Here is a 23,657-nt window from a genome sequence, read left to right on the forward strand (position 1 = left end):
GGAACAAGTTTGACGGATGTAAATATGTCGTTTGGAGAGAGAGCGTCATTTGCTGTCGTTTTCTTAGTTTTTTGCTGTTGAAAAAGCGTTTTCTGTTTTGAGGCTGGAACTTTCGACATTGGTTTTGTGGCTAAAGCGTTGCATCGTTTGCCGCGTCCTTTAGCGGAACACAAGAAGAACAATCAAACTTTCACACCTGGAAATCAAACCCACAACCGCCTGATGTTTAGCCCTTTATTGAGAACTGTTGAGACATACATTCAGTTTTTTATTTTATTTTTTCACTTTGCCCTACGAAATGTGACGGTGCGGGCGCTAGCGGGTCTAGCGGTAGCATTAGCGGTAGCATTAGCATCAGCGGCTCTAACGCGCGTGCAGTTATGGGTGGTCTGTGTAAACTGACCGGTCGTCACAGGTCAACATGTGGCGGTAGCGAGGAGTTTGACTTCAGTGATTGTTTGACTTCATTCACTGCTTTTTACGGCTCCAAGATTGTGACATAAATGAGCCCAAAATGGAAAGTGAGTCATTTTTACATTCGGTTTGATCGAGTCTGAAGTCGGCTTCGTCCACGGAGCCGCTGTCGTTCGGTTGTAAGTACATGATGTTAAAACCGTGTCTTGTCCCTGGAGCAATATCAAAATGTAGAGAATATCGTGAATATCGAGTATAAATGCTACAAAACGAGCCGATTTTAAAGATAAAAATGAGAAAAATTGGGAAGTCGTAAACACTTGATGCTGTTTTTGGACGGATTTGACAAATACCTAGTCTCATTGTCATAAAACAAACACAGGAAGTCTTTGATTACGTCTTTGTAAATATTGAAGTTCAATTACTTTTATTTGAATTTGAACTTGAGCTTTTGTCCAATTGTTGTTTTGCTGATTCTCGTTAGTCGTTTCCTTTAATAATGTTCTACTTTTCCTTCGTTTGAGTCTTTTTAGCACCGACTGAAACTGTAGCTCGCGCTCAGAACAATAAAAACACTTTCAATCTCCAGTCCACTCCCAGCGTTTCTGGAGTCGTGCACTCCTTCGGTCGTCGCGTCGGGTCCCGCCGTTGTGCCCGTTTCGGCGGGAGAACTCGCCGACTCATTCGTTTTGTCCTGAAAAATCCCGCCGTCGAACACGGCCGACTTCGCCCCGTAGCCCGCCGTCGCGGCCCTGGCGCCGACCCGAAACGGCGGCTCGGTGATGAGGCGTGACGGCCCGTCCGCGCCCGGCGAACGTCCGCAAATGGGTTTCGTGTAACACGGGCATCCGAGGATCGTCGCGCGGGTTTGCTCCGCCCATTCCAACAGTCTGATCATGTTCTCCTCCTCTTCGCACGCCCAAGGGTTGTCCCCCAAGGTCACGACCTCCAGCGCCGAGAGCTGGCCAAACACGCCGCCGTGAAGCCAGGAGAACTTATTGTTATGCAGGAAAAAGCGGTGCAGTTTGGGAAGTCTGTCCAGCGAACCGGGCAGGATCTGAACCAGGAAGTTGTGCGACAGATCGACGGCCTCCAGGTTGTGCGGCATGTGGGTGGGAACGGTCCAGAAGCGGTTGTGGCTGAGGTTCAGGAGCTGCAGGCCCGGCAGGGTGTTGTTTATGAACACGATCCGCTCCAGCGCGTTGCCGGACAGGTCCAGCGTCCGGAGGTTCCAGTGGTACGCCGTGTCGTTCTTGTCCAGCGCGCGCAGGTGGTTCCCCGCCGCCCGCAGGTCCCACAGAGACCGGGGCAGGGCGGAGGGCAACGCGTCCAGGCGGTTGTAGGACACGTCCAGACTGCGGAGGTGGACATAGTGGCTCAGCTGGCTGTTCAGAGACTGCAAACTGTGGAGAGATTTAGAAAGGGCAGTGTCAGGATCTGAGGGAGGAACGAGGACATTTAGAGTCCAGTTTCAGACGCAGAGGACAAATGTACTGTCCCACTCGAGACTCACCTGTTGAAGGAGAGGTAAACACCCGTCCCGCTCGACTCTCACCCCGTCCCGCTCGACTCTCACCCCGTCCCGCTCGTCCCTCACCCCGTCCCGCTCGACTCTCACCCCGTCCCGCTCGTCCCTCACCCCGTCCCACTCGTCCCTCACCCCGTCCCACTCGTCCCTCACCCCGTCCCGCTCGACTCTCACCCCGTCCCGCTTGACTCTCACCCCATCCCGCTCGACTCTCACCCCGTCCCGCTCGACTCTCACCCCGTCCCGCTCGACTCTCACCCCGTCCCGCTCGTCCCTCACCCCGTCCCGCTCGTCCCTCACCTGTTGAAGGAGAGGTTGAGGGATCGGATGTTGTGCTGCAGACCGGGCGGCAGTTTGGTGAGGCCCCGCGAGGAGCAGTCCACCACTCTGTGGCCCCGGCTGCAGTGGCACTCCCCTGGGCAGATGGACAGCACCGAGGCCCCCAGGAGCTCCAGGAGAACCAGGAGGAGCAGGCACAGGGCCGGGGCGGGGCAGCAGGGCGACCGCGGCGCTCCACTGCGGGGAAAATGGTTCAGTTTAGGTTTAATGAGTTCATCGTTTTGTCTTCACTAAACTCATATATTTACTAAACAAACCACTTTTCATTTATTGACTTCTTTTTCTGGGTTAAAGTGGTTGAAATAAGCGCTCGTTGGTTCAGGGAAGTGGGCGGGGACAGGGGGTAGGTGCAGGACCACAGGACGACTCAAAGATGCAAGTGTCAACGTAAATGACACGGCTCAATGCGCATTCGGGTTTATTTCACACATGTCCCCTTAACACGTCCTCAGAATGCTGTCCATAAAGCTCCTCCGTGTTTTTAAAGTCCATACGGCTCATGTGACTCGCTCCTCACGTTTCTCCATCACGTTCGTCCTTTATAGTCGTCGTTCCAGTTCGTGCTCAAACCCAACTCTGAACGAGACGATTGTTTGAAGATCCCGTCCCAGTTCAGTGCGTTTGACCTGAACCGGAGCTTCACCCGCGCCCACACAACACAGACTCATGTCCCTCCCTCATGTCCCTGGCCTCATGTCCCTCGCCTCATGTCCCTCCCTCATGTCCCTCGCCTCATGTCCCTCGCCTCATGTCCCACGCCTCATGTCCCTCGCCTCATGTCCCTCGCCTCATGTCCCTCGCCTCATGTCCCTCGCCTCATGTCCCACGCCTCATGTCCCTCGCCTCATGTCCCTCGCCTCATGTCCCACGCCTCATGTCCCACGCCTCATGTCCCTCCCTCATGTCCCACGCCTCATGTCCCTCCCCTCATGTCCCACGCCTCATGTCCCACGCCTCATGTCCCTCACCTCATGTCCCTCCCTCATGTCCCTCACCTCATGTCCCTCCCCTCATGTCCCTCCCCTCATGTCCCTCCCCTCATGTCCCTCCCCTCATGTCCCTCCCCTCATGTCCCTCACCTCATGTCCCTCCCTCATGTCCCTCCCTCATGTTCCTCACCTCATGTCCCTCCCCTCATGTCCCTCCCCTCATGTCCCTCACCTCATGTCCCTCCCCTCATGTCCCTCCCTCATGTTCCTCACCTCATGTCCCTCCCCTCATGTCCCTCCCCTCATGTCCCTCCCCTCATGTCCCTCCCTCATGTCCCTCACCTCATGTCCCTCCCCTCATGTCCCTCACCTCATGTCCCTCCCTCATGTTCCTCACCTCATGTCCCTCCCTCATGTCCCTCCCTCATGTTCCTCACCTCATGTCCCTCCCTCATGTTCCTCCCTCATGTTCCTCCCCTCATGTCCCTCCCCTCATGTCCCTCCCTCATGTCCCTCCCCTCATGTTCCTCCCCTCATGTCCCTCCCCTCATGTCCCTCCCTCATGTCCCTCACCTCATGTCCCTCCCTCATGTTCCTCACCTCATGTCCCTCCCCTCATGTCCCTCCCCTCATGTCCCTCCCTCATGTCCCTCACCTCATGTCCCTCCCTCATGTTCCTCACCTCATGTCCCTCCCCTCATGTCCCTCCCCTCATGTCCCTCCCTCATGTCCCTCCCTCATGTTCCTCCCTCATGTTCCTCACCTCATGTCCCTCCCTCATGTTCCTCCCTCATGTTCCTCCCCTCATGTCCCTCCCCTCATGTCCCTCCCTCATGTCCCTCCCTCATGTCCCTCCCTCATGTTCCTCACCTCATGTCCCTCCCCTCATGTCCCTCCCCTCATGTCCCTCCCCTCATGTCCCTCACCTCATGTCCCTCCCTCATGTTCCTCACCTCATGTCCCTCCCCTCATGTCCCTCCCCTCATGTCCCTCCCCTCATGTCCCTCCCCTCATGTCCCTCCCTCATGTTCCTCACCTCATGTCCCTCCCCTCATGTCCCTCCCTCATGTCCCTCCCTCATGTCCCTCACCTCATGTCCCTCCCTCATGTCCCTCCCCTCATGTCCCTCCCCTCATGTCCCTCCCTCATGTCCCTCCCCTCATGTCCCTCCCCTCATGTCCCTCCCTCATGTCCCTCCCTCATGTCCCTCCCCTCATGTCCCTCCCTCATGTTCCTCACCTCATGTCCCTCCCTCATGTCCCTCCCTCATATTCCTCACCTCATGTCCCTCCCCTCATGTCCCTCCCCTCATGTCCCTCCCTCATGTCCCTCCCCTCATGTCCCCTCCCTCATGTTCCTCACCTCATGTCCCTCCCCTCATGTCCCTCCCCTCATGTCCCTCCCCTCATGTCCCTCCCCTCATGTCCCTCCCCTCATGTCCCTCCCTCATGTCCTCCCCTCATGTCCCTCCTCATGTCCTCACCTCATGTCCCTCCCTCATGTCCCTCCCCTCATGTCCCTCCCTCATGTCCCTCCCTCATGTCCCTCCCCTCATGTCCCTCCCCTCATGTCCCTCCCCTCATGTCCCTCCCTCATGTCCCTCCCCTCATGTCCCTCCCCTCATGTCCCTCCCTCATGTCCTCACCTCATGTCCCTCCCTCATGTCCCTCCCCTCATGTCCCTCCCCTCATGTCCCTCCCTCATGTCCTCCCTCATGTCCCTCCCCTCATGTCCCTCCCCTCATGTCCCTCCCTCATGTCCTCACCTCATGTCCCTCCCCTCATGTCCCTCCCTCATGTCCCTCCCCTCATGTCCCTCCCTCATGTCCCTCCCCTCATGTCCCTCCCCTCATGTCCCTCCCTCATGTTCCTCACCTCATGTCCCTCCCTCATGTCCCTCCCCTCATGTCCCTCCCCTCATGTCCCTCCCTCATGTCCCTCCCCTCATGTCCCCTCCCCTCATGTCCCTCCCCTCATGTCCCTCCCCTCATGTCCCCTCCCCCTCATGTTCCTCACCTCATGTCCCTCCCCTCATGTCCCTCCCCTCATGTCCCTCCCTCATGTCCCTCCCCTCATGTCCCTCCCCTCATGTCCCTCTCCCTCATGTTCCTCACCTCATGTCCCTCCCCTCATGTCCCTCCCCTCATGTCCCTCCCTCATGTTCCTCACCTCATGTCCCTCCCTCATGTCCCTCCCCTCATGTCCCTCCCTCATGTCCCTCCCCTTATGTCCCTCCCCTCATGTCCCTCCCCTCATGTCCCTCCCTCATGTCCCTCCCCTCATGTCCCTCCCCTCATGTCCCTCCCCTCATGTCCCTCCCCTCATGTCCCTCCCCTCATGTTCCTCACCTCATGTCCCTCCCTCATGTCCCTCACCTCATGTCCCTCACCTCATGTCCCTCCCCTCATGTCCCTCCCCTCATGTCCCTCCCCTCATGTCCCTCCCCTCATGTCCCTCCCTCATTTCCCTCACCTCATGTCCCTCCCCTCATGTCCCTCCCCTCATGTCCCTCCCTCATGTCCCTCACCTCATGTCCCTCCCCTCATGTCCCTCCCCTCATGTCCCTCCCCTCATGTCCCTCACCTCATGTCCCTCCCCTCATGTCCCTCCCCTCATGTCCCTCCCCTCATGTCCCTCCCTCATGTCCCTCACCTCATGTTCCTCACCTCATGTCCCTCCCCTCATGTCCCTCCCCTCATGTCCCTCCCTCATGTCCTCACCTCATGTCCCTCCCCTCATGTCCCTCCCCTCATGTTCCTCACCTCATGTCCCTCCCCTCATGTCCCTCCCCTCATGTCCCTCCCCTCATGTCCCTCACCTCATGTCCCTCCCTCATGTCCCTCCCCTCATGTCCCTCCCTCATGTCCCTCCCTCATGTCCCTCCCCTCATGTCCCTCCCTCATGTCCCCTCACCTCATGTCCCTCCCCTCATGTCCCTCCCTCATGTCCCTCCCTCATGTCCCTCCCCTCATGTCCCTCCCCTCATGTCCCTCCCCTCATGTCCCTCACCTCATGTCCCTCCCTCATGTCCCTCACCTCATGTCCCTCCCTCATGTCCCTCCCCTCATGTCCCTCCCTCATGTCCCTCACCTCATGTCCCCTCCCCTCATGTCCCTCCCTCATGTCCCTCCCCTCATGTCCCTCCCTCATGTCCCTCCCCTTGTCCCTCCCCTCATGTCCCTCCCCTCATGTCCCTCCCCTCATGTCCCTCCCTCATGTCCCCCCTCCCCTCATGTCCCTCGCCTCATGTCCCTCCCCTCATGTCCCTCCCCTCATGTCCCTCCCTCATGTCCCTCCCCTCATGTCCCTCCCCCTCATGTCCCTCCCTCATGTCCCCTCACCTCATGTCCCTCCCCTCATGTCCCTCCCTCATGTCCCTCCCCTCATGTCCCTCCCTCATGTCCCTCCCCTCATGTCCCTCCCCTCATGTCCCTCACCTCATGTCCTCCCCTCATGTCCCTCCCCTCATGTCCCTCCCTCATGTCCCTCACCTCATGTCCCTCCCTCATGTCCCTCCCCTCATGTCCCTCCCTCATGTCCCTCCCTCATGTCCCTCCCCTCATGTCCCCTCCCCTCATGTCCCTCCCTCATGTCCCTCCCTCATGTCCCTCCCTCATGTTCCTCACCCTCATGTCCCTCCCTCATGTCCCTCCCCTCATGTCCCCCTCCCCTCATGTCCCTCCCTCATGTTCCTCACCTCATGTCCCTCCCCTCATGTCCCTCCCTCATGTCCCTCCCTCATGTCCTCACCTCATGTCCCTCCCTCATGTCCCTCCCCTCATGTCCCTCCCCTCATGTCCCTCCCTCATGTCCCTCCCTCATGTCCCTCCCCTCATGTCCCTCCCTCATGTCCCTCCCCCTCATGTCCCTCCCCTCATGTCCCTCCCTCATGTTCCTCACCTCATGTCCCTCCCTCATGTCCCTCCCTCATATTCCTCACCTCATGTCCCTCCCCTCATGTCCCTCCCCTCATGTCCCTCCCTCATGTCCCTCCCCTCATGTCCCTCCCTCATGTTCCTCACCTCATGTCCCTCCCCTCATGTCCCCTCCCCTCATGTCCCTCCCTCATGTCCTCCCCTCATGTCCCTCCCCTCATGTCCCTCACCTCATGTCCCTCCCCTCATGTCCCTCCCCTCATGTCCCTCCCTCATGTCCCTCCCCTCATGTCCCTCCCTCATGTTCCTCACCTCATGTCCCTCCCCTCATGTCCCTCACCTCATGTCCCTCCCCTCATGTCCCTCCCCTCATGTCCTCCCTCATGTCCCTCCCCTCATGTCCCTCCCTCATGTTCCTCCCCTCATGTCCCTCCCTCATGTTCCTCACCTCATGTCCCTCCCTCATGTCCCTCACCTCATGTCCCTCCCTCATGTCCCTCCCTCATGTCCCTCCCCTCATGTCCCTCCCTCATGTCCCTCCCCTCATGTCCCTCACCTCATGTCCCTCCCTCATGTCCCTCCCCTCATGTTCCTCCCTCATGTTCCTCACCTCATGTCCCTCCCCTCATGTCCCTCCCCTCATGTCCCTCCCCTCATGTCCCTCCCTCATGTTCCTCCCCTCATGTCCCTCCCCTCATGTCCCCTCCCCTCATGTCCCTCCCTCATGTTCCTCACCTCATGTCCCTCCCCTCATGTCCCTCCCTCATGTCCCTCCCCTCATGTCCCTCCCTCATGTCCCTCCCCTCATGTCCCTCCCCTCATGTCCCTCCCTCATGTTCCTCACCTCATGTCCCTCCCTCATGTCCCTCCCCTCATGTCCCTCCCCTCATGTCCCTCCCCTCATGTCCCTCCCCTCATGTCCCTCCCCTCATGTCCCTCCCCTCATGTCCCTCCCCTCATGTCCCTCCCCTCATGTCCCTCCCCTCATGTCCCTCCCTCATGTCCCTCCCCTCATGTCCCTCCCCTCATGTCCCTCCCCCTCATGTCCCATCCCCTCATGTTCCTCACCTCATGTCCCTCCCTCATGTCCCTCCCCTCATGTCCCTCACCTCATGTCCCTCCCCTCATGTCCCTCCCCTCATGTCCCTCCCCTCATGTTCCTCACCTCAGGTCCCTCCCCTCATGTCCCTCCCCTCATGTCCCTCCCTCATGTCCCTCACCTCATGTCCCTCCCCTCATGTCCCTCCCCTCATGTCCCTCCCTCATGTCCCTCACCTCATGTCCCTCCCCTCATGTCCCTCCCCTCATGTCCTCCCTCATGTCCCTCACCTCATGTCCCTCCCCTCATGTCCCTCCCTCATGTCCCTCCCCTCATGTCCCTCCCTCATGTCCCTCACCTCATGTTCCTCACCTCATGTCCCTCCCCTCATGTCCCCTCCCCTCATGTCCCTCCCTCATGTCCCTCACCTCATGTCCCTCCCCTCATGTCCCTCCCCTCATGTCCTCACCTCATGTCCCTCCCCTCATGTCCCTCCCCTCATGTCCCTCACCTCATGTCCCTCCCTCATGTCCCTCCCTCATGTCCCCTCCCTCATGTCCCTCCCTCATGTCCCTCCCCTCATGTCCCTCCCTCATGTCCCTCACCTCATGTCCCTCCCCTCATGTCCCTCCCTCATGTCCCTCCCTCATGTCCCTCCCCTCATGTCCCTCCCTCATGTCCCTCCCCTCATGTCCCTCACCTCATGTCCCTCCCTCATGTCCCTCACCTCATGTCCCTCCCTCATGTCCCTCCCCTCATGTCCCTCCCTCATGTCCCTCACCTCATGTCCTCCCCTCATGTCCCTCCCTCATGTCCCTCCCTCATGTCCCTCCCCTCATGTTCCTCACCTCATGTCCCTCCCCTCATGTCCCTCCCCTCATGTCCCTCCCTCATGTCCCTCACCTCATGTCCCTCCCTCATGTCCCTCCCCTCATGTCCCTCCCCTCATGTCCCTCCCTCATGTCCCTCCCTCATGTCCCTCCCCTCATGTCCCTCCCTCATGTCCCTCACCTCATGTCCCTCCCTCATGTCCCTCCCTCATGTCCCTCCCCTCATGTCCCTCCCTCATGTCCCTCCCCTCATGTCCCTCCCCTCATGTTCCTCACCTCATGTCCCTCCCCTCATGTCCCTCCCCTCATGTCCCTCCCTCATGTCCCTCACCTCATGTCCCTCCCTCATGTCCCTCCCCTCATGTCCCTCCCTCATGTCCCTCCCTCATGTCCCTCCCCTCATGTCCCTCCCCTCATGTCCCTCCCTCATGTCCCTCCCCTCATGTCCCTCCCTCATGTCCCTCCCCTCATGTCCCTCCCTCATGTCCCTCCCCTCATGTCCCTCCCTCATGTCCCTCCCTCATGTCCCTCCCCTCATATCCCTCCCCTCATGTCCCTCCCTCATGTCCCTCCCTCATGTCCCTCCCCTTCATGTCCCTCCCTCATGTCCCTCCCTCATGTCCCTCCCCTCATGTCCCTCCCCTCATGTCCCTCCCTCATGTCCCTCCCCTCATGTCCCTCACCTCATGTCCCTCCCCCTCATGTCCCTCCCCTCATGTCCCTCCCCTCATGTCCCTCCCCTCATGTCCCTCCCCTCATGTCCCTCACCTCATGTCCCTCCCCTCATGTCCCTCCCCTCATGTCCCTCCCTCATGTTCCTCACCTCATGTTCCTCACCTCATGTCCCTCCCCTCATGTCCCTCCCCTCATGTCCCTCCCCTCATGTCCCTCACCTCATGTTCCTCACCTCATGTCCCTCCCTCATGTCCCTCACCTCATGTCCCTCCCTCATGTCCCTCCCCTCATGTCCCTCCCTCATGTCCCTCCCCTCATGTCCCCTCCCTCATGTCCCTCCCTCATGTCCCTCCCCTCATGTCCCTCCCTCATGTCCCTCCCTCATGTTCCTCACCTCATGTCCCTCCCCTCATGTCCCTCCCTCATGTTCCTCCCCTCATGTCCCTCCCTCATGTCCCTCCCCTCATGTCCCCTCCCTCATGTCCCTCCCTCATGTTCCTCACCTCATGTCCCTCCCCTCATGTCCCTCCCTCATGTCCCTCCCCTCATGTCCCTCCCTCATGTCCCTCCCTCATGTTCCTCACCTCATGTCCCTCCCCTCATGTCCCTCCCTCATGTTCCTCCCCTCATGTCCCTCCCCTCATGTCCCTCACCTCATGTCCCTCCCTCATGTCCCTCACCTCATGTCCCTCCCTCATGTTCCTCACCTCATGTTCCTCAGCCGTGCTTGGTCATCCCTCCGTGCGGCTGAGCTTCGTCCGGTTCGTTTGATGGTTTCCTGCGTTGGTTGTGGTTCGCCTCGCGCTCTGCATTGTCCCGTCGCAGCGGCATGTGTTCGCTCAGATGAAGGGGGGAGGAGAAAGGCGAGGAGAGACGGAGAGAGAAGGGGAGGGAGAGAATTGCAGCAAAAGTGCCCCTCTTCTGCTGATCCGGCATCTCTGTGGATGTGATTCTCGCCGGACGAGCGCGAGATTAACTGCACTGAACAATGTACGACTTAAAGGACACACATCGTGCCTTAAAGGACACACATCGTGCCTTAAAGGACACACATTGTGGTTTTATTATGGCTAAAACATTGTTCCAGCGTCAAAAACGTTCCATGAGTTGTATTTACGCCTGTTTAAGAGGTCCTCTCCACTCTGAGCCTCAGAAAGCACATCATTGTTAGCTCCTGCATTAGCATGTGAGGCAAGCTATGTTTGTTTAGCTGCCCTTTGTAATGCCCTCTGCCGCCAGTAGGTGGAGCTCTAACTCAATTCCTGACGTGTTTAAATTACAAAAATAATACCAAAATATCTTTTAACTTAAAGATCCTTTGTGGGCTGTAGTTGTTTCCTTCATGCATGTTTTTGTTGTCCTCAAGTGGATTATCACAAAAGCGGTTCTCTGTGTTTTTAAATTCCACTCCACAAAATGACACTGTTGACTATTACTTTTATTCCACACTAAAATTCCAACGCAGCACCAGCAGGTGGCAGCACCAGCACCTGACATTTACTCCCTGCGCCCTCTGCTGGCGCTCTGTTCACATCATCCCCTCTTCTGTGGTGAAACATCTAAATCGGGGAGAGGCTTCACATGTTTCGAGCTAAAACGGGCCCAATCTGAAGCGAAGACGCCCGACTTGGCCCCGAGTCACTTCAACTTCAACATTATGTGTTATTATGAAGTTACAAGAGCGCCGGCCCCTCAAAATGACATCACTGAGCTGAATACATGTTTAAAACAGCAGTTTACTGCACTTGGGGATTCTTCCAGCTGTTAAACTGCAGACTGAAGAGGTAAAGTAATAACATTTGTGGATAATAAAGCTTGTTAAAATTAGAATAACATTCATCTATCATAGACATAAACGCTGACTCGTCGACTACTTAAATAATCGTTAGCTGCAGCCGTAGAAAATACATATTTTCTAAGAGCGTAAGAGCATTAAAACCCGAGCAGTAAAGAAAATCCATGTTGTGTCTAAGTTGCTGCGTCGGGCGCGCGCCGTGCGACAGACAAAGATCAACACAGTTTTTTCAAAAGCGCTGTATCATTTATTGTTCTTACTCATATTTACATCAGGTTAAGAAAATGCATTCATTTTTTCATATTCAACTAAACGTTAGACGCCCACATGCAGGGGTCAGGTGATGCAGGGGTCAGGTGATGCAGGGGTCAGGTGATGCAGGGGTCAGGTGATGCAGGGGTCAGGTGATGCAGGGGTCAGGTGATGCAGGGGTCAGGTGATGCAGGGGTCAGGTGATGCAGGGGTCAGGTGATGCAGGGGTCAGGTGATGCAGGGGTCAGGTGATGCAGGGGTCAGGTGATGCAGGGGTCAGGTGATGCAGGGGTCAGGTGATGCAGGGGTCAGGTGATGCAGGGGTCAGGTGATGCAGGGGTCAGGTGATGCAGGGGTCAGGTCAGGTGATGCAGGGGTCAGATCATATGATCCTGGGGTCAGGTCAGGTGATGCAAGGGTCAGGTCAGATGATCCTGGGGTCAGATCAGGTGATGCAGGGGTCAGGTCAGGTGATGCAAGGGTCAGGTCAGGTGATGCAAGGGTCAGGTCAGATGATCCTGGGGTCAGATCAGGTGATGCAGGGGTCAGATCATATGATCCTGGGGTCAGGTCAGGTGATGCAAGGGTCAGGTCAGATGATCCTGGGGTCAGGTCAGGTGATGCAGGGGTCAGGTCAGATGATCCTGGGGTCAGATCAGGTGATGCAGGGGTCAGGTCAGGTGATGCAAGGGTCAGGTCAGATGATCCTGGGGTCAGATCAGATGATCCTGGGGTCAGGTCAGGTGATGCAGGGGTCAGGTCAGGTGATGCAAGGGTCAGGTCAGATGATCCTGGGGTCAGATCAGATGATCCTGGGGTCAGGTCAGGTGATGCTGGGGTCAGGTGAAGCTGGGGTCAGGTCTGTCCAAGAAGGTCTCATTTCACTGCGGCAGGGTCTAAACTGCAGACCTGTATATCCCATATGTCTTTGTGTTTCACGTCTAGAGTCACTTCCTCATTAGACTCTGTGAATATGAGTCTGATTGTAATAAAGGAGGAGCTAAAGCTTTATTTACCTGAGGAGCTAATGAGGAGGAGCTTAAGCTTTATTTACCTGAGGTGGAGCTAATGAGGAGGAGCTAAAGCTTTATTTACCTGAGGAGGAGCTAATGAGGAGCTAAAGCTTTATTTACCTGAGGAGGAGCTAATGAGGAGGAGCTAAAGCTTTATTTACCTGAGGAGGAGCTCTTTGTGTTCTTCCACGTCTAGAGTCACTTCCTCATTAGACTCATTTTTGTGTTGATTGTAATAAAACGCGCAGTGTTTTAAAGCTTAAAATACAGAGACGTCTGACGTCTTCTGCTACAGTGTGTCAAACGCTTGCTCGTCCTGCTACATCGCCCCCTGGTGGCCGTCTGCCAGTAAAAATCGATATATCAGACGCACCGTTGTATGGACTGCAGGGTTTAAAGCATGAGGGGGAAAGTAGCGGCTTATAGTCCGAATAGTACGGTAAATGGTCATGTTTTGTGGTTTAAGACGTCGTCGTTGGCAACAGGAGCAGGACGTTTATTACAGAAAGCATCTTTACAGTGGACGGTTGCCCAGGAGATCCACTGCGGTCAAATCTGGACTCTCCACGAATCCAGTCAAACATGAGTCTAAATATGATGGAACCGCGTTCACAAAAGGCCCTCCGTTTGTCCGACCTTTGACCTCTTGTCACCGCCCAAAATGACCCGCTTTCTTCTCACAATAACCGTAACACTGACTTTATTATTTATTCATTAGTGGCTCCTTCATCATCACGTTTGAGTTGCGTACAGTGAAGTGCATTATGGGCTATATACGGCTCTTTCCAGATGCATTGTGGGACTTTTTCACCCACTGGACGGCGGGTTTAGGGGCGGGACAAATGAGCCTCGTTGGATTTCATAGATTCTAACTATTTACAGCTTGTACCTGACAGTATTTCCTCCCACACGCCGTCATCTCTCGTGTCTCACTTTGCGTCGTTTTCTTGTTCTTCGTGGACTTCAATCGTGTCAAAGTAGAACCGTTTTTATTGCAAAAAAAAAAGGGTTCCAACCAAACGTTGTGGTTCTGTCCTCAAAATGACGTCAGTGGAAAAAGTCGCGTCACATTCAAACAACACGGTCTGTTCCACTCTTTCCGGTTCCTCCATCGTTTGACTGCGTTTGTGGGTTCTCCGCGGCTCCATTCTCTCCTTTCGCCTCTTTAGCTTGTCCACTTTGATCCTCTTTGTTTTGAACCTCGCCGTTTCCTTTCATCTCGTTGACGACCGTCACGTTCTCTGCCGTTGTCGTCTTGTCCACAGCTGCTTCTCTTGCCGATATCTCACTTTTAGCAGTTTGTGTGCCGTTTCTCTCAACTTTTCGTTCCTCTTTTCGCTCCTCTTTCTTGGCGAAGGTGGTCGGGGAGGTCAGCTCGTGCGCGTCCTGCATCTCGTCCCTGCTTTCGGCCAGCAGCGACAGCCGTTTGGACATCCTTTGTGGCAAGAAACTGGCCAGAGAAATCCTATTTTCCGACCTCAAAGTCACCTGGCCGTTACTCTCGCTTCTCGTTTCTAAAAACGGCGTCGGCCCCGCCCAATCCGTGGTGGCAAATTGGTGCTCCCTGAGTTTGTGCTGCTTGTACAGAATCAACAAGAATCCAATCATCATCGCCAGCAGCGCCGCACCGATTATTCCAGCTACAATTTTACCGTGTTTGAAGGATTTTCCCTGATCTTTGTTGTCGCTCGAAGTCGTCGTGTCCTTTTTTGTGACCACAGGAGGCAAAACTGCCGGTTTGGTCGTCGTTCTTTGGACAGTCGATGCGAGTTCCGTTGTTGAGGTTTGAGCAACAGAATCCGAGGTTTGAGCGACAGAATCCGAGGTTTGAGCGATCACTGTCTCAGTGGTGGCGGATAACTTTGCGGTGGGGACCGCTCGAGTGGTCAGCTGGAGTGGTCCGTCGGTCACACTTTGGGTTGGCGTGTTGCCGTTACTGGTCTGAACTGAGCTGTTAAGTGTAGAAGTTGTGCGTAGAACCACGGAGCTCGGAGCGGTTGTTTCCGTGTCACTGACGGTTGTGTTTGTAATTCCACCGTTTTGGGCTCCGGACTTTGGCCTTTCACTGCCATCACTGACCATCGAACTTGGTCCGGTTGTGGGTCCGGTTGTTTCATTCCAAGTGGACTGCGATGCCTTTTTGCTTTCATCTTGTGGCGTAGACGTTTTCTCGTTGGGGGCGGTCGAAGTTTGGGTGTGATTCGCTTCATGAGTCGAGAGTTCCAGAGCTGCGGGCGTCGGCCGATCGGTCGCGTCCGTATGAACTTGGTCGGTCTGCGGTGGGTGGGCGGTCTGCGGTGGGCGGGCAGTGTTGTGTGGTGTTGTTCCCGGTGACAGGACGTATTGTGCCTCTGTGGTCATCATGGGCAGAAAGCAGGTGAACAATACGAAGAGGTGCATTTTATTCCTTTTGGTGTCGCTTGAGACGTCTGTGGACAGAAGAATAATCCATTTAAGAGTTTCAGGGAGACCTGGTTTAGTCCTGGTTTAGTCCTGGTTTAGACCTGGTTTAGACTGGTTTAGAACTGGTTTAGAACTGGTTTAGACCTGGTTTAGTCCTGGTTTAGACCTGGTTTAGAACTGGTTTAGTCCTGGTTTAGACCTGGTTTAGAACTGGTTTAGTCCTGGTTTAGAACTGGTTTAGAACTGGTTTAGACCTGGTTTAGACCTGGTTTAGTCCTGGTTTAGTCCTGGTTTAGACCTGGTTTAGTCCTGGTTTAGACCTGGTTTAGTCCTGGTTTAGTCCTGGTTTAGACCTGGTTTAGACCTGGTTTAGTCCTGGTTTAGTCCTGGTTTAGTCCTGGTTTAGACCTGGTTTAGTCCTGGTTTAGTCCTGGTTTAGTCCTGGTTTAGTCCTGGTTTAGACCTGGTTTAGACCTGGTTTAGTCCTGGTTTAGACCTGGTTTAGTCCTGGTTTAGACCTGGTTTAGTCCTGGTTTAGACCTGGTTTAGACCTGGTTTAGACCTGATTTAGACCTGGTTTAGACCTGGTTTAGTCCTGGTTTAGACCTGGTTTAGTCCTGGTTTAGTCCTGGTTTAGACCTGGTTTAGTCCTGGTTTAGTCCTGGTTTAGACCTGGTTTAGTCCTGGTTTAGACCTGGTTTAGACCTGGTTTAGTCCTGGTTTAGTCCTGGTTTAGACCTGGTTTAGAACTGGTTTAGTCCTGGTTTAGACCTGGTTTAGAACTGGTTTAGAACTGGTTTAGACCTGGTTTAGACCTGGTTTAGTCCTGGTTTAGTCCTGGTTTAGTCCTGGTTTAGTCCTGGTTTAGACCTGGTTTAGACCTGGTTTAGTCCTGGTTTAGACCTGGTTTAGACCTGGTTTAGACCTGGTTTAGTCCTGGTTTAGACCTGGTTTAGACCTGGTTTAGTCCTGGTTTAGACCTGGTTTAGAACTGGTTTAGTCCTGGTTTAGAACTGGTTTAGAACTGGTTTAGTCCTGGTTTAGAACTGGTTTAGAACTGGTTTAGACCTGGTTTAGACCTGGTTTAGTCCTGGTTTAGTCCTGGTTTAGACCTGGTTTAGTCCTGGTTTAGACCTGGTTTAGTCCTGGTTTAGTCCTGGTTTAGACCTGGTTTAGACCTGGTTTAGTCCTGGTTTAGTCCTGGTTTAGTCCTGGTTTAGACCTGGTTTAGTCCTGGTTTAGTCCTGGTTTAGTCCTGGTTTAGTCCTGGTTTAGACCTGGTTTAGACCTGGTTTAGTCCTGGTTTAGACCTGGTTTAGTCCTGGTTTAGACCTGGTTTAGTCCTGGTTTAGACCTGGTTTAGACCTGGTTTAGACCTGATTTAGACCTGGTTTAGACCTGGTTTAGTCCTGGTTTAGACCTGGTTTAGTCCTGGTTTAGTCCTGGTTTAGACCTGGTTTAGTCCTGGTTTAGACCTGGTTTAGTCCTGGTTTAGACCTGGTTTAGACCTGGTTTAGTCCTGGTTTAGTCCTGGTTTAGACCTGGTTTAGAACTGGTTTAGTCCTGGTTTAGACCTGGTTTAGAACTGGTTTAGAACTGGTTTAGACCTGGTTTAGACCTGGTTTAGTCCTGGTTTAGTCCTGGTTTAGTCCTGGTTTAGACCTGGTTTAGACCTGGTTTAGTCCTGGTTTAGACCTGGTTTAGACCTGGTTTAGTCCTGGTTTAGTCCTGGTTTAGTCCTGGTTTAGTCCTGGTTTAGACCTGATTTAGTCCTGGTTTGGACCTGGTTTAGTCCTGGTTTAGACCTGGTTTAGTCCTGGTTTAGTCCTGGTTTAGTCCTGGTTTAGTCCTGGTTTAGACCTGGTTTAGTCCTGGTTTGGACCTGGTTTAGTCCTGGTTTAGACCTGGTTTAGTCCTGGTTTAGTCCTGGTTTAGTCCTGGTTTAGTCCTGGTTTAGACCTGGTTTAGTCCTGGTTTAGTCCTGGTTTAGTCCTGGTTTAGACCTGGTTTAGTCCTGGTTTGGACCTGGTTTAGTCCTGGTTTAGACCTGGTTTAGTCCTGGTTTAGTCCTGGTTTAGTCCTGGTTTAGTCCTGGTTTAGACCTGGTTTAGTCCTGGTTTAGTCCTGGTTTAGTCCTGGTTTAGACCTGGTTTAGTCCTGGTTTGGACCTGATTTAGACCTGGTTTAGACCTGGTTTAGTCCTGGTTTAGACCTGGTTTAGTCCTGGTTTAGTCCTGGTTTAGACCTGGTTTAGTCCTGGTTTAGACCTGGTTTAGTCCTGGTTTAGACCTGGTTTAGACCTGGTTTAGTCCTGGTTTAGTCCTGGTTTAGACCTGGTTTAGAACTGGTTTAGTCCTGGTTTAGACCTGGTTTAGAACTGGTTTAGAACTGGTTTAGACCTGGTTTAGACCTGGTTTAGTCCTGGTTTAGTCCTGGTTTAGTCCTGGTTTAGACCTGGTTTAGACCTGGTTTAGTCCTGGTTTAGACCTGGTTTAGACCTGGTTTAGTCCTGGTTTAGTCCTGGTTTAGTCCTGGTTTAGTCCTGGTTTAGACCTGATTTAGTCCTGGTTTGGACCTGGTTTAGTCCTGGTTTAGACCTGGTTTAGTCCTGGTTTAGTCCTGGTTTAGTCCTGGTTTAGTCCTGGTTTAGACCTGGTTTAGTCCTGGTTTGGACCTGGTTTAGTCCTGGTTTAGACCTGGTTTAGTCCTGGTTTAGTCCTGGTTTAGTCCTGGTTTAGTCCTGGTTTAGACCTGGTTTAGTCCTGGTTTAGTCCTGGTTTAGTCCTGGTTTAGACCTGGTTTAGTCCTGGTTTGGACCTGGTTTAGTCCTGGTTTAGACCTGGTTTAGTCCTGGTTTAGTCCTGGTTTAGTCCTGGTTTAGTCCTGGTTTAGACCTGGTTTAGTCCTGGTTTAGTCCTGGTTTAGTCCTGGTTTAGACCTGGTTTAGTCCTGGTTTGGACCTGGTTTAGTCCTGGTTTAGACCTGGTTTAGTCCTGGTTTAGACCTGGTTTGTAAATGTTGAGTTATTGGCACATTCCAAAGCTACGTTGGGCGGCGGTTGTGAAACATGTGACTTTCTGTGCGCCGCTCCCAACCTGAGCATCATTCATCCTGTAGTTTGGACCTGCCTCAGCTCAGAAATGACCTCTAACTTCACCTTTTGCCCTTGAACCGTGTAACCTTTGATCCTTTGATCAAACGGATGTTGTGCGTTTGCCCCGGCGACTCCAGGAACGGGTCAAACGCAATAAAATCGTCTTACACACGTGAAGTTTGACGTTTTAAAAGTGTTGAACTGAAAGCGACTTGCCATAAGAACGTGGCAGTTGAATAAATGTTGTGCTGATCAGATTAATACCAAACTGTGGAACATTGCGGGCACTAGCATCGCCATCGCCATGGAGACGAGCCTCACGGTTTAAGCAGGATCTCAGCCTCTCTAGACCAGTATCTTCACACGTCACTGATGCGTTTGTACTTTATATTTTACATTTTGAGTCACTGAATCGGCCTGATCGTGACCTCCTTTTCGCCCTCAATTTGCTGCTTTAAAACCACGGGGCCCCGCCCAGCTACAGATGACCCCAATGTCACCAAACCACGGGGCCCCGCCCAGCTACAGATGACCCCAATGTCACCAAACCACGGGGCCCCGCCCAGCTACAGATGACCCCAATGTCACCAAACCACGGGGCCCCGCCCAGCTACAGATGACCCCAATGTCACCAAACCACGGGGCCCCGCCCAGCTACAGATGACCCCAATGTCACCAAACCACGGGGCCCCGCCCAGCTACAGATGACCCCAATGTCACCAAACCACGGGGCCCCGCCCAGCTACAGATGACCCCAATGTCACCAAACCACGGGGCCCCGCCCAGCTACAGATGACCCCAATGTCACCAAACCACGGGGCCCCGCCCAGCTACAGATGACCCCAATGTCACCAAACCACGGGGCCCCGCCCAGCTACAGATGACCCCAATGTCACCAAACCACGGGGCCTCGCCCAGCTACAGATGACCCCAATGTCACCAAACCACGAGGCCCCGCCCAGCTACAGATGACCCCAATGTCACCAAACCACGGGGCCCCGCCCAGCTACAGATGACCCCAATGTCACCAAACCACGGGGCCCCGCCCAGCTACAGATGACCCCAATGTCACCAAACCACGGGGCCCTGCCCAGCTACAGATGACCCCAATGTCACCAAACCACGGGGCCCCGCCCAGCTACAGATGACCCCAATGTCACCAAACCACGGGGCCCCGCCCAGCTACAGATGACCCCAATGTCACCAAACCACGGGGCCCCGCCCAGCTACAGATGACCCCAATGTCACCAAACCACGGGGCCCCGCCCAGCTACAGATGACCCCAATGTCACCAAACCACGGGGCCCCGCCCAGCTACAGATGACCCCAATGTCACCAAACCACGGGGCCCCGCCCAGCTACAGATGACCCCAATGTCACCAAACCACGGGGCCCCGCCCAGCTACAGATGACCCCAATGTCACCAAACCACGGGGCCCCGCCCAGCTACAGATGACCCCAATGTCACCAAACCACGGGGCCCCGCCCAGCTACAGATGACCCCAATGTCACCAAACCACGGGGCCCCGCCCAGCTACAGATGACCCCAATGTCACCAAACCACGGGGCCCCGCCCAGCTACAGATGACCCCAATGTCACCAAACCACGGGGCCCCGCCCAGCTACAGATGACCCCAATGTCACCAAACCACGGGGCCCCGCCCAGCTACAGATGACCCCAATGTCACCAAACCACGGGGCCCCGCCCAGCTACAGATGACCCCAATGTCACCAAACCACGGGGCCCCGCCCAGCTACAGATGACCCCAATGTCACCAAACCACGGGGCCCCGCCCAGCTACAGATGACCCCAATGTCACCAAACCACGGGGCCCCGCCCAGCTACAGATGACCCCAATGTCACCAAACCACGGGGCCCCGCCCAGCTACAGATGACCCCAATGTCACCAAACCACGGGGCCCCGCCCAGCTACAGATGACCCCAATGTCACCAAACCACGGGGCCCCGCCCAGCTACAGATGACCCCAATGTCACCAAACCACGGGGCCCCGCCCAGCTACAGATGACCCCAATGTCACCAAACCACGGAGCTGCTGAAGGCTCGTTTGAGGATCTGAGATAACTCGACGTTAACGTTCTTTTAAGACGAGATTTAACTTAATTTAACTTAATTTATTACATCGCTCTAATTTTGGTAAAAGCAATAAATGAGGAACTGAGTCTGTTTGAGTTTTGTATCTGCTGCTGCCACGGAAACGGAACCAACCAAGTTATTATTCATTTTTAATTAACTATTATTTTTTATTATTATTATTATTTCTATTATTATTATTATTTCTATTATTATTATTATCATCATCATCATCCTGTGGCCTTCCTCCGAGGGCCATATTCGAATCCAGGCAAGTAGCGGAGGGCGATCATTGGTGTGAAAAAAAAAATATATATATATTTTAAATCAAATATCACTTTTCTGTCAAATATAGGCTATTGAATCTATTATTTAATTCATTTCACGTCATCTTTATTAAGGACACAAGGGCAGAAAATATGTATATATATATTTTTTAATTGATTGGATTATGAAGACAAACGGGCCGTATGTGGCCCGCGGGCCATAGTTTGCCCCCCCTGCTGTAGATCATAATTCACTTCATCATCCATTTGAAGCTAAATTTGCAAATACATCTCAAACGGTTCAAACATGTTCAACACGACGATTTCAATGTTTATGACTCGTTTCACTCCTAAAGACGACACAAGAGAAACTGACACAACATTTATCGTTGCACATTTTTCGTAAATCATCTAAAGTCCTTCACAGTTCTGAACGTTTTGACCTTTGACACGTGCTCTGACTAAAAGGTTGAGCGTTCAGTTTCCTTACCTTTGGTCGAGCGTTGGTGGTAAACCTTTGGTCGAGCGTTGGTGGTAAACCTTTGGTCGAGCGTTGGTGGTAAACCTTTGGTCGAGCGTTGGTGGTAAACCTTTGGTCGAGCGTTGGTGGTAAACCTTTGGTCGAGCGTTGGTGGTAAACCTTTGGTCGAGCGTTGGTGTTAAACCTTTGGTCGAGCGTTGGTGGTAAACCTTTGGTCGAGCGTTGGTGGTAAACCTTTGGTCGAGCGTTGGTGGTAAACCTTTGGTCGAGCGTTGGTGGTAAACCTTTGGTCGAGCGTTGGTGTTAAACCTTTGGTCGAGCGTTGGTGTTAAACCTTTGGTCGAGCGTTGGTGGTAAACCTTTGGTCGAGCGTTGGTGGTAAACCTTTGGTCGAGCGTTGGTGGTAAACCTTTGGTCGAGCGTTGGTGTTAAACCTTTGGTCGAGCGTTGGTGGTAAACCTTTGGTCGAGCGTTGGTGGTAAACCTTTGGTCGAGCGTTGGTGGTAAACCTTTGGTCGAGCGTTGGTGTTAAACCTTTGGTCGAGCGTTGGTGGTAAACCTTTGGTCGAGCGTTGGTGTTAAACCTTTGGTCGAGCGTTGGTGGTAAACCTTTGGTCGAGCGTTGGTGTTAAACCTTTGGTCGAGCGTTGGTGGTAAACCTTTGGTCGAGCGTTGGTGGTAAACCTTTGGTCGAGCGTTGGTGGTAAACCTTTGGTCGAGCGTTGGTGTTAAACCTTTGGTCGAGCGTTGGTGGTAAACCTTTGGTCGAGCGTTGGTGGTAAACCTTTGGTCGAGCGTTGGTGGTAAACCTTTGGTCGAGCGTTGGTGGTAAACCTTTGGTCGAGCGTTGGTGGTAAACCTTTGGTCGAGCGTTGGTGTTAAACCTTTGGTCGAGCGTTGGTGGTAAACCTTTGGTCGAGCGTTGGTGTTAAACCTTTGGTCGAGCGTTGGTGGTAAACCTTTGGTCGAGCGTTGGTGTTAAACCTTTGGTCGAGCGTTGGTGGTAAACCTTTGGTCGAGCGTTGGTGTTAAACCTTTGGTCGAGCGTTGGTAAACGTGTTCCGCGCCGCGTCGACCTTCTGCGTCTGAGGCGGCGTCTCGACTCTCACACGGTAAAATCAGGAACTGTTTCTTTTGCCTAAATTAGCGCGACAGGAAGTGGCGAAATGACTGTTCACGTCGATAATGTCACATCCAGTGTCGCGAAGGACGAGGGGGAAAGTGTTGCCATGACGACTTGTATACATCATGTGGACGTGTAAATGTGTCGCTTTAGCTCATGAACCTGTTTAATGCAACAGTCAAAGAGTTATTCTTATTCAACACTTTTTATTCAGAGTTTATTCAAGTTCTTGAACTTCAGAATAAAACGTGTCGATCGTTTCTCTTTAGAATCGAGTTGACGTGAGTTTCATTCGAACTTGTGGAATTGGAGCGTCAAAAGATCAAATAAAGCACAAAAATGACACTCGATCTGAAAGACAAAGAAACATCTTTGTTTTTGTTTCTTCAAACTAAACGTAACTCGAGTAAAATGATCTCACAAATCATGGTTTTATTCACATTTGTGTAAAAAGATATTTCAAAGCCAAACTTGGGGAAAAAAGCAGTTTTTAATAATTAACAAATGAAAAAAGGCACAAATAAATGTGTTAAACAAATGAAAGTGAAGTCTGAAAACACCGTTTACAATGTTTTACTGTCTTTAAAAATACACAATTTGGGCGTGTCAGAACAGGTCTCGGGGGCGTGTCAGAACAGGTCTCGGGGGCGTGTCAGAACAGGTCTCGGGGGCGTGTCAGTACAGGTCTCGGGGGCGTGTCAGAACAGGTCTCGGGGGCGTGTCAGAACAGGTCTCGGGGGCGTGTCAGAACAGGACTCTTTGGACTCAGAACTCTGCATCGGGGGCTTTTCCTCTGGACTCCCGCCCTCTCTTGCGCCTCCTGCTGTTACACCACCAGGGGCATGTCTTCTAGGTCTTGGGGCGTGTCCTCCAGGTCTCTGGTCGTGTCCTCCAGGTCTCTGGGCGTGTCCTCCAGGTCTCTGGGCGTGTCCTCCAGGTCTCTGGTCGTGTCCTCCAGGTCTCTGGTCGTGTCCTCCAGGTCTCTGGTCGTGTCCTCCAGGTCTCTGGGCGTGTCCTCCAGGTCTCTGGTCGTGTCCTCCAGGTCTCTGGGCGTGTCCTCCAGGTCTCTGGGCGTGTCCTCCAGGTCTCTGGTCGTGTCCTCCAGGTCTCTGGTCGTGTCCTCCAGGTCTCTGGTCGTGTCCTCCAGGTCTCTGGGCGTGTCCTCCAGGTCAGAACACGACTCTGAGCTCTGCATCAGGGGCTTTTCCTCTGGACTCTGGACGCCCGCTGCCCCTTCCTCCTCGTCGTCCTCTTCCTCCTCGTCGTCCTCTTCCTCTCGGATCTGTCCTAGCTCCTCTTGGGTGGTCACTTCCTGCAGCATCACGCTGTCGTCGCATGGCCCGGCCACGCCCCCCCCTCGCTCAGCGTCGGCGCGGTAACCCGAGCGAGAGCTGCGGGGAACTCGCCTCTGCAGACGATAAACCTGAGACAGAAAAGTAACACTGCCATGTTATTTTTGTTTTCTGAGTATTTTATACGACTGTTTGATGGAGGCGGAGCAATGGGTAA

General features: G+C 53.6%; 3 protein-coding genes across 4 annotated transcripts in view; 1 reads left to right on the forward strand and 2 right to left on the reverse strand.

The window, feature by feature from the left end:
- nf1a (neurofibromin 1a) overlaps window positions 1-23,657 on the forward strand; it is a 186,051-nt gene that overhangs the window by 111,853 nt on the left and 50,541 nt on the right. The gene's annotated exons all lie outside the window — the stretch shown is intronic.
- LOC140372058 (oligodendrocyte-myelin glycoprotein-like) lies at window positions 944-10,459 on the reverse strand. The gene is made up of 3 exons (XM_072459328.1): window positions 10,356-10,459; window positions 2,243-2,458; window positions 944-1,817 (listed from the first exon to the last, which is right to left on the reverse strand). Exons 1-3 carry the CDS (start codon window positions 10,457-10,459, stop codon window positions 944-946), a joined length of 1,194 nt encoding a protein of 397 aa, XP_072315429.1.
- On the reverse strand, window positions 13,730-15,049 carry LOC140372064 (uncharacterized). The gene has a single exon (XM_072459340.1). It carries the CDS (start codon window positions 15,047-15,049, stop codon window positions 13,760-13,762), a length of 1,290 nt encoding a protein of 429 aa, XP_072315441.1. The 3' UTR covers window positions 13,730-13,759.

The sequence above is a fragment of the Eucyclogobius newberryi genome, unplaced genomic scaffold (assembly GCF_026437365.1).
Source record: "Eucyclogobius newberryi isolate DKJ021-1_F unplaced genomic scaffold, fEucNew1.0.hap1 SCAF_10, whole genome shotgun sequence".
NCBI classification, from domain to species: Eukaryota; Metazoa; Chordata; class Actinopteri; order Gobiiformes; family Gobiidae; genus Eucyclogobius; species Eucyclogobius newberryi.

What these genes read in the sequence shown, in the direction of transcription:
- LOC140372058 (XM_072459328.1), bottom strand. Translation starts at nt 10,459, where the DNA reads ATGCCGCTGCGACGGGACAATGCAGAGCGCGAGGCGAACCACAACCAA. An exon ending in CCGCACGGAGGGATGACCAA is followed by an intron (nt 2,459 to 10,355) that starts GCACGGCTGAGG and finishes TTTTCCCCGCAG; the next exon opens with TGGAGCGCCGCGGTCGCCCT. An exon ending in CTCAACCTCTCCTTCAACAG is followed by an intron (nt 1,818 to 2,242) that starts GTGAGGGACGAG and finishes ATCTCTCCACAG; the next exon opens with TTTGCAGTCTCTGAACAGCC.
- LOC140372064 (XM_072459340.1), bottom strand. Translation starts at nt 15,049, where the DNA reads ATGACCACAGAGGCACAATACGTCCTGTCACCGGGAACAACACCACAC.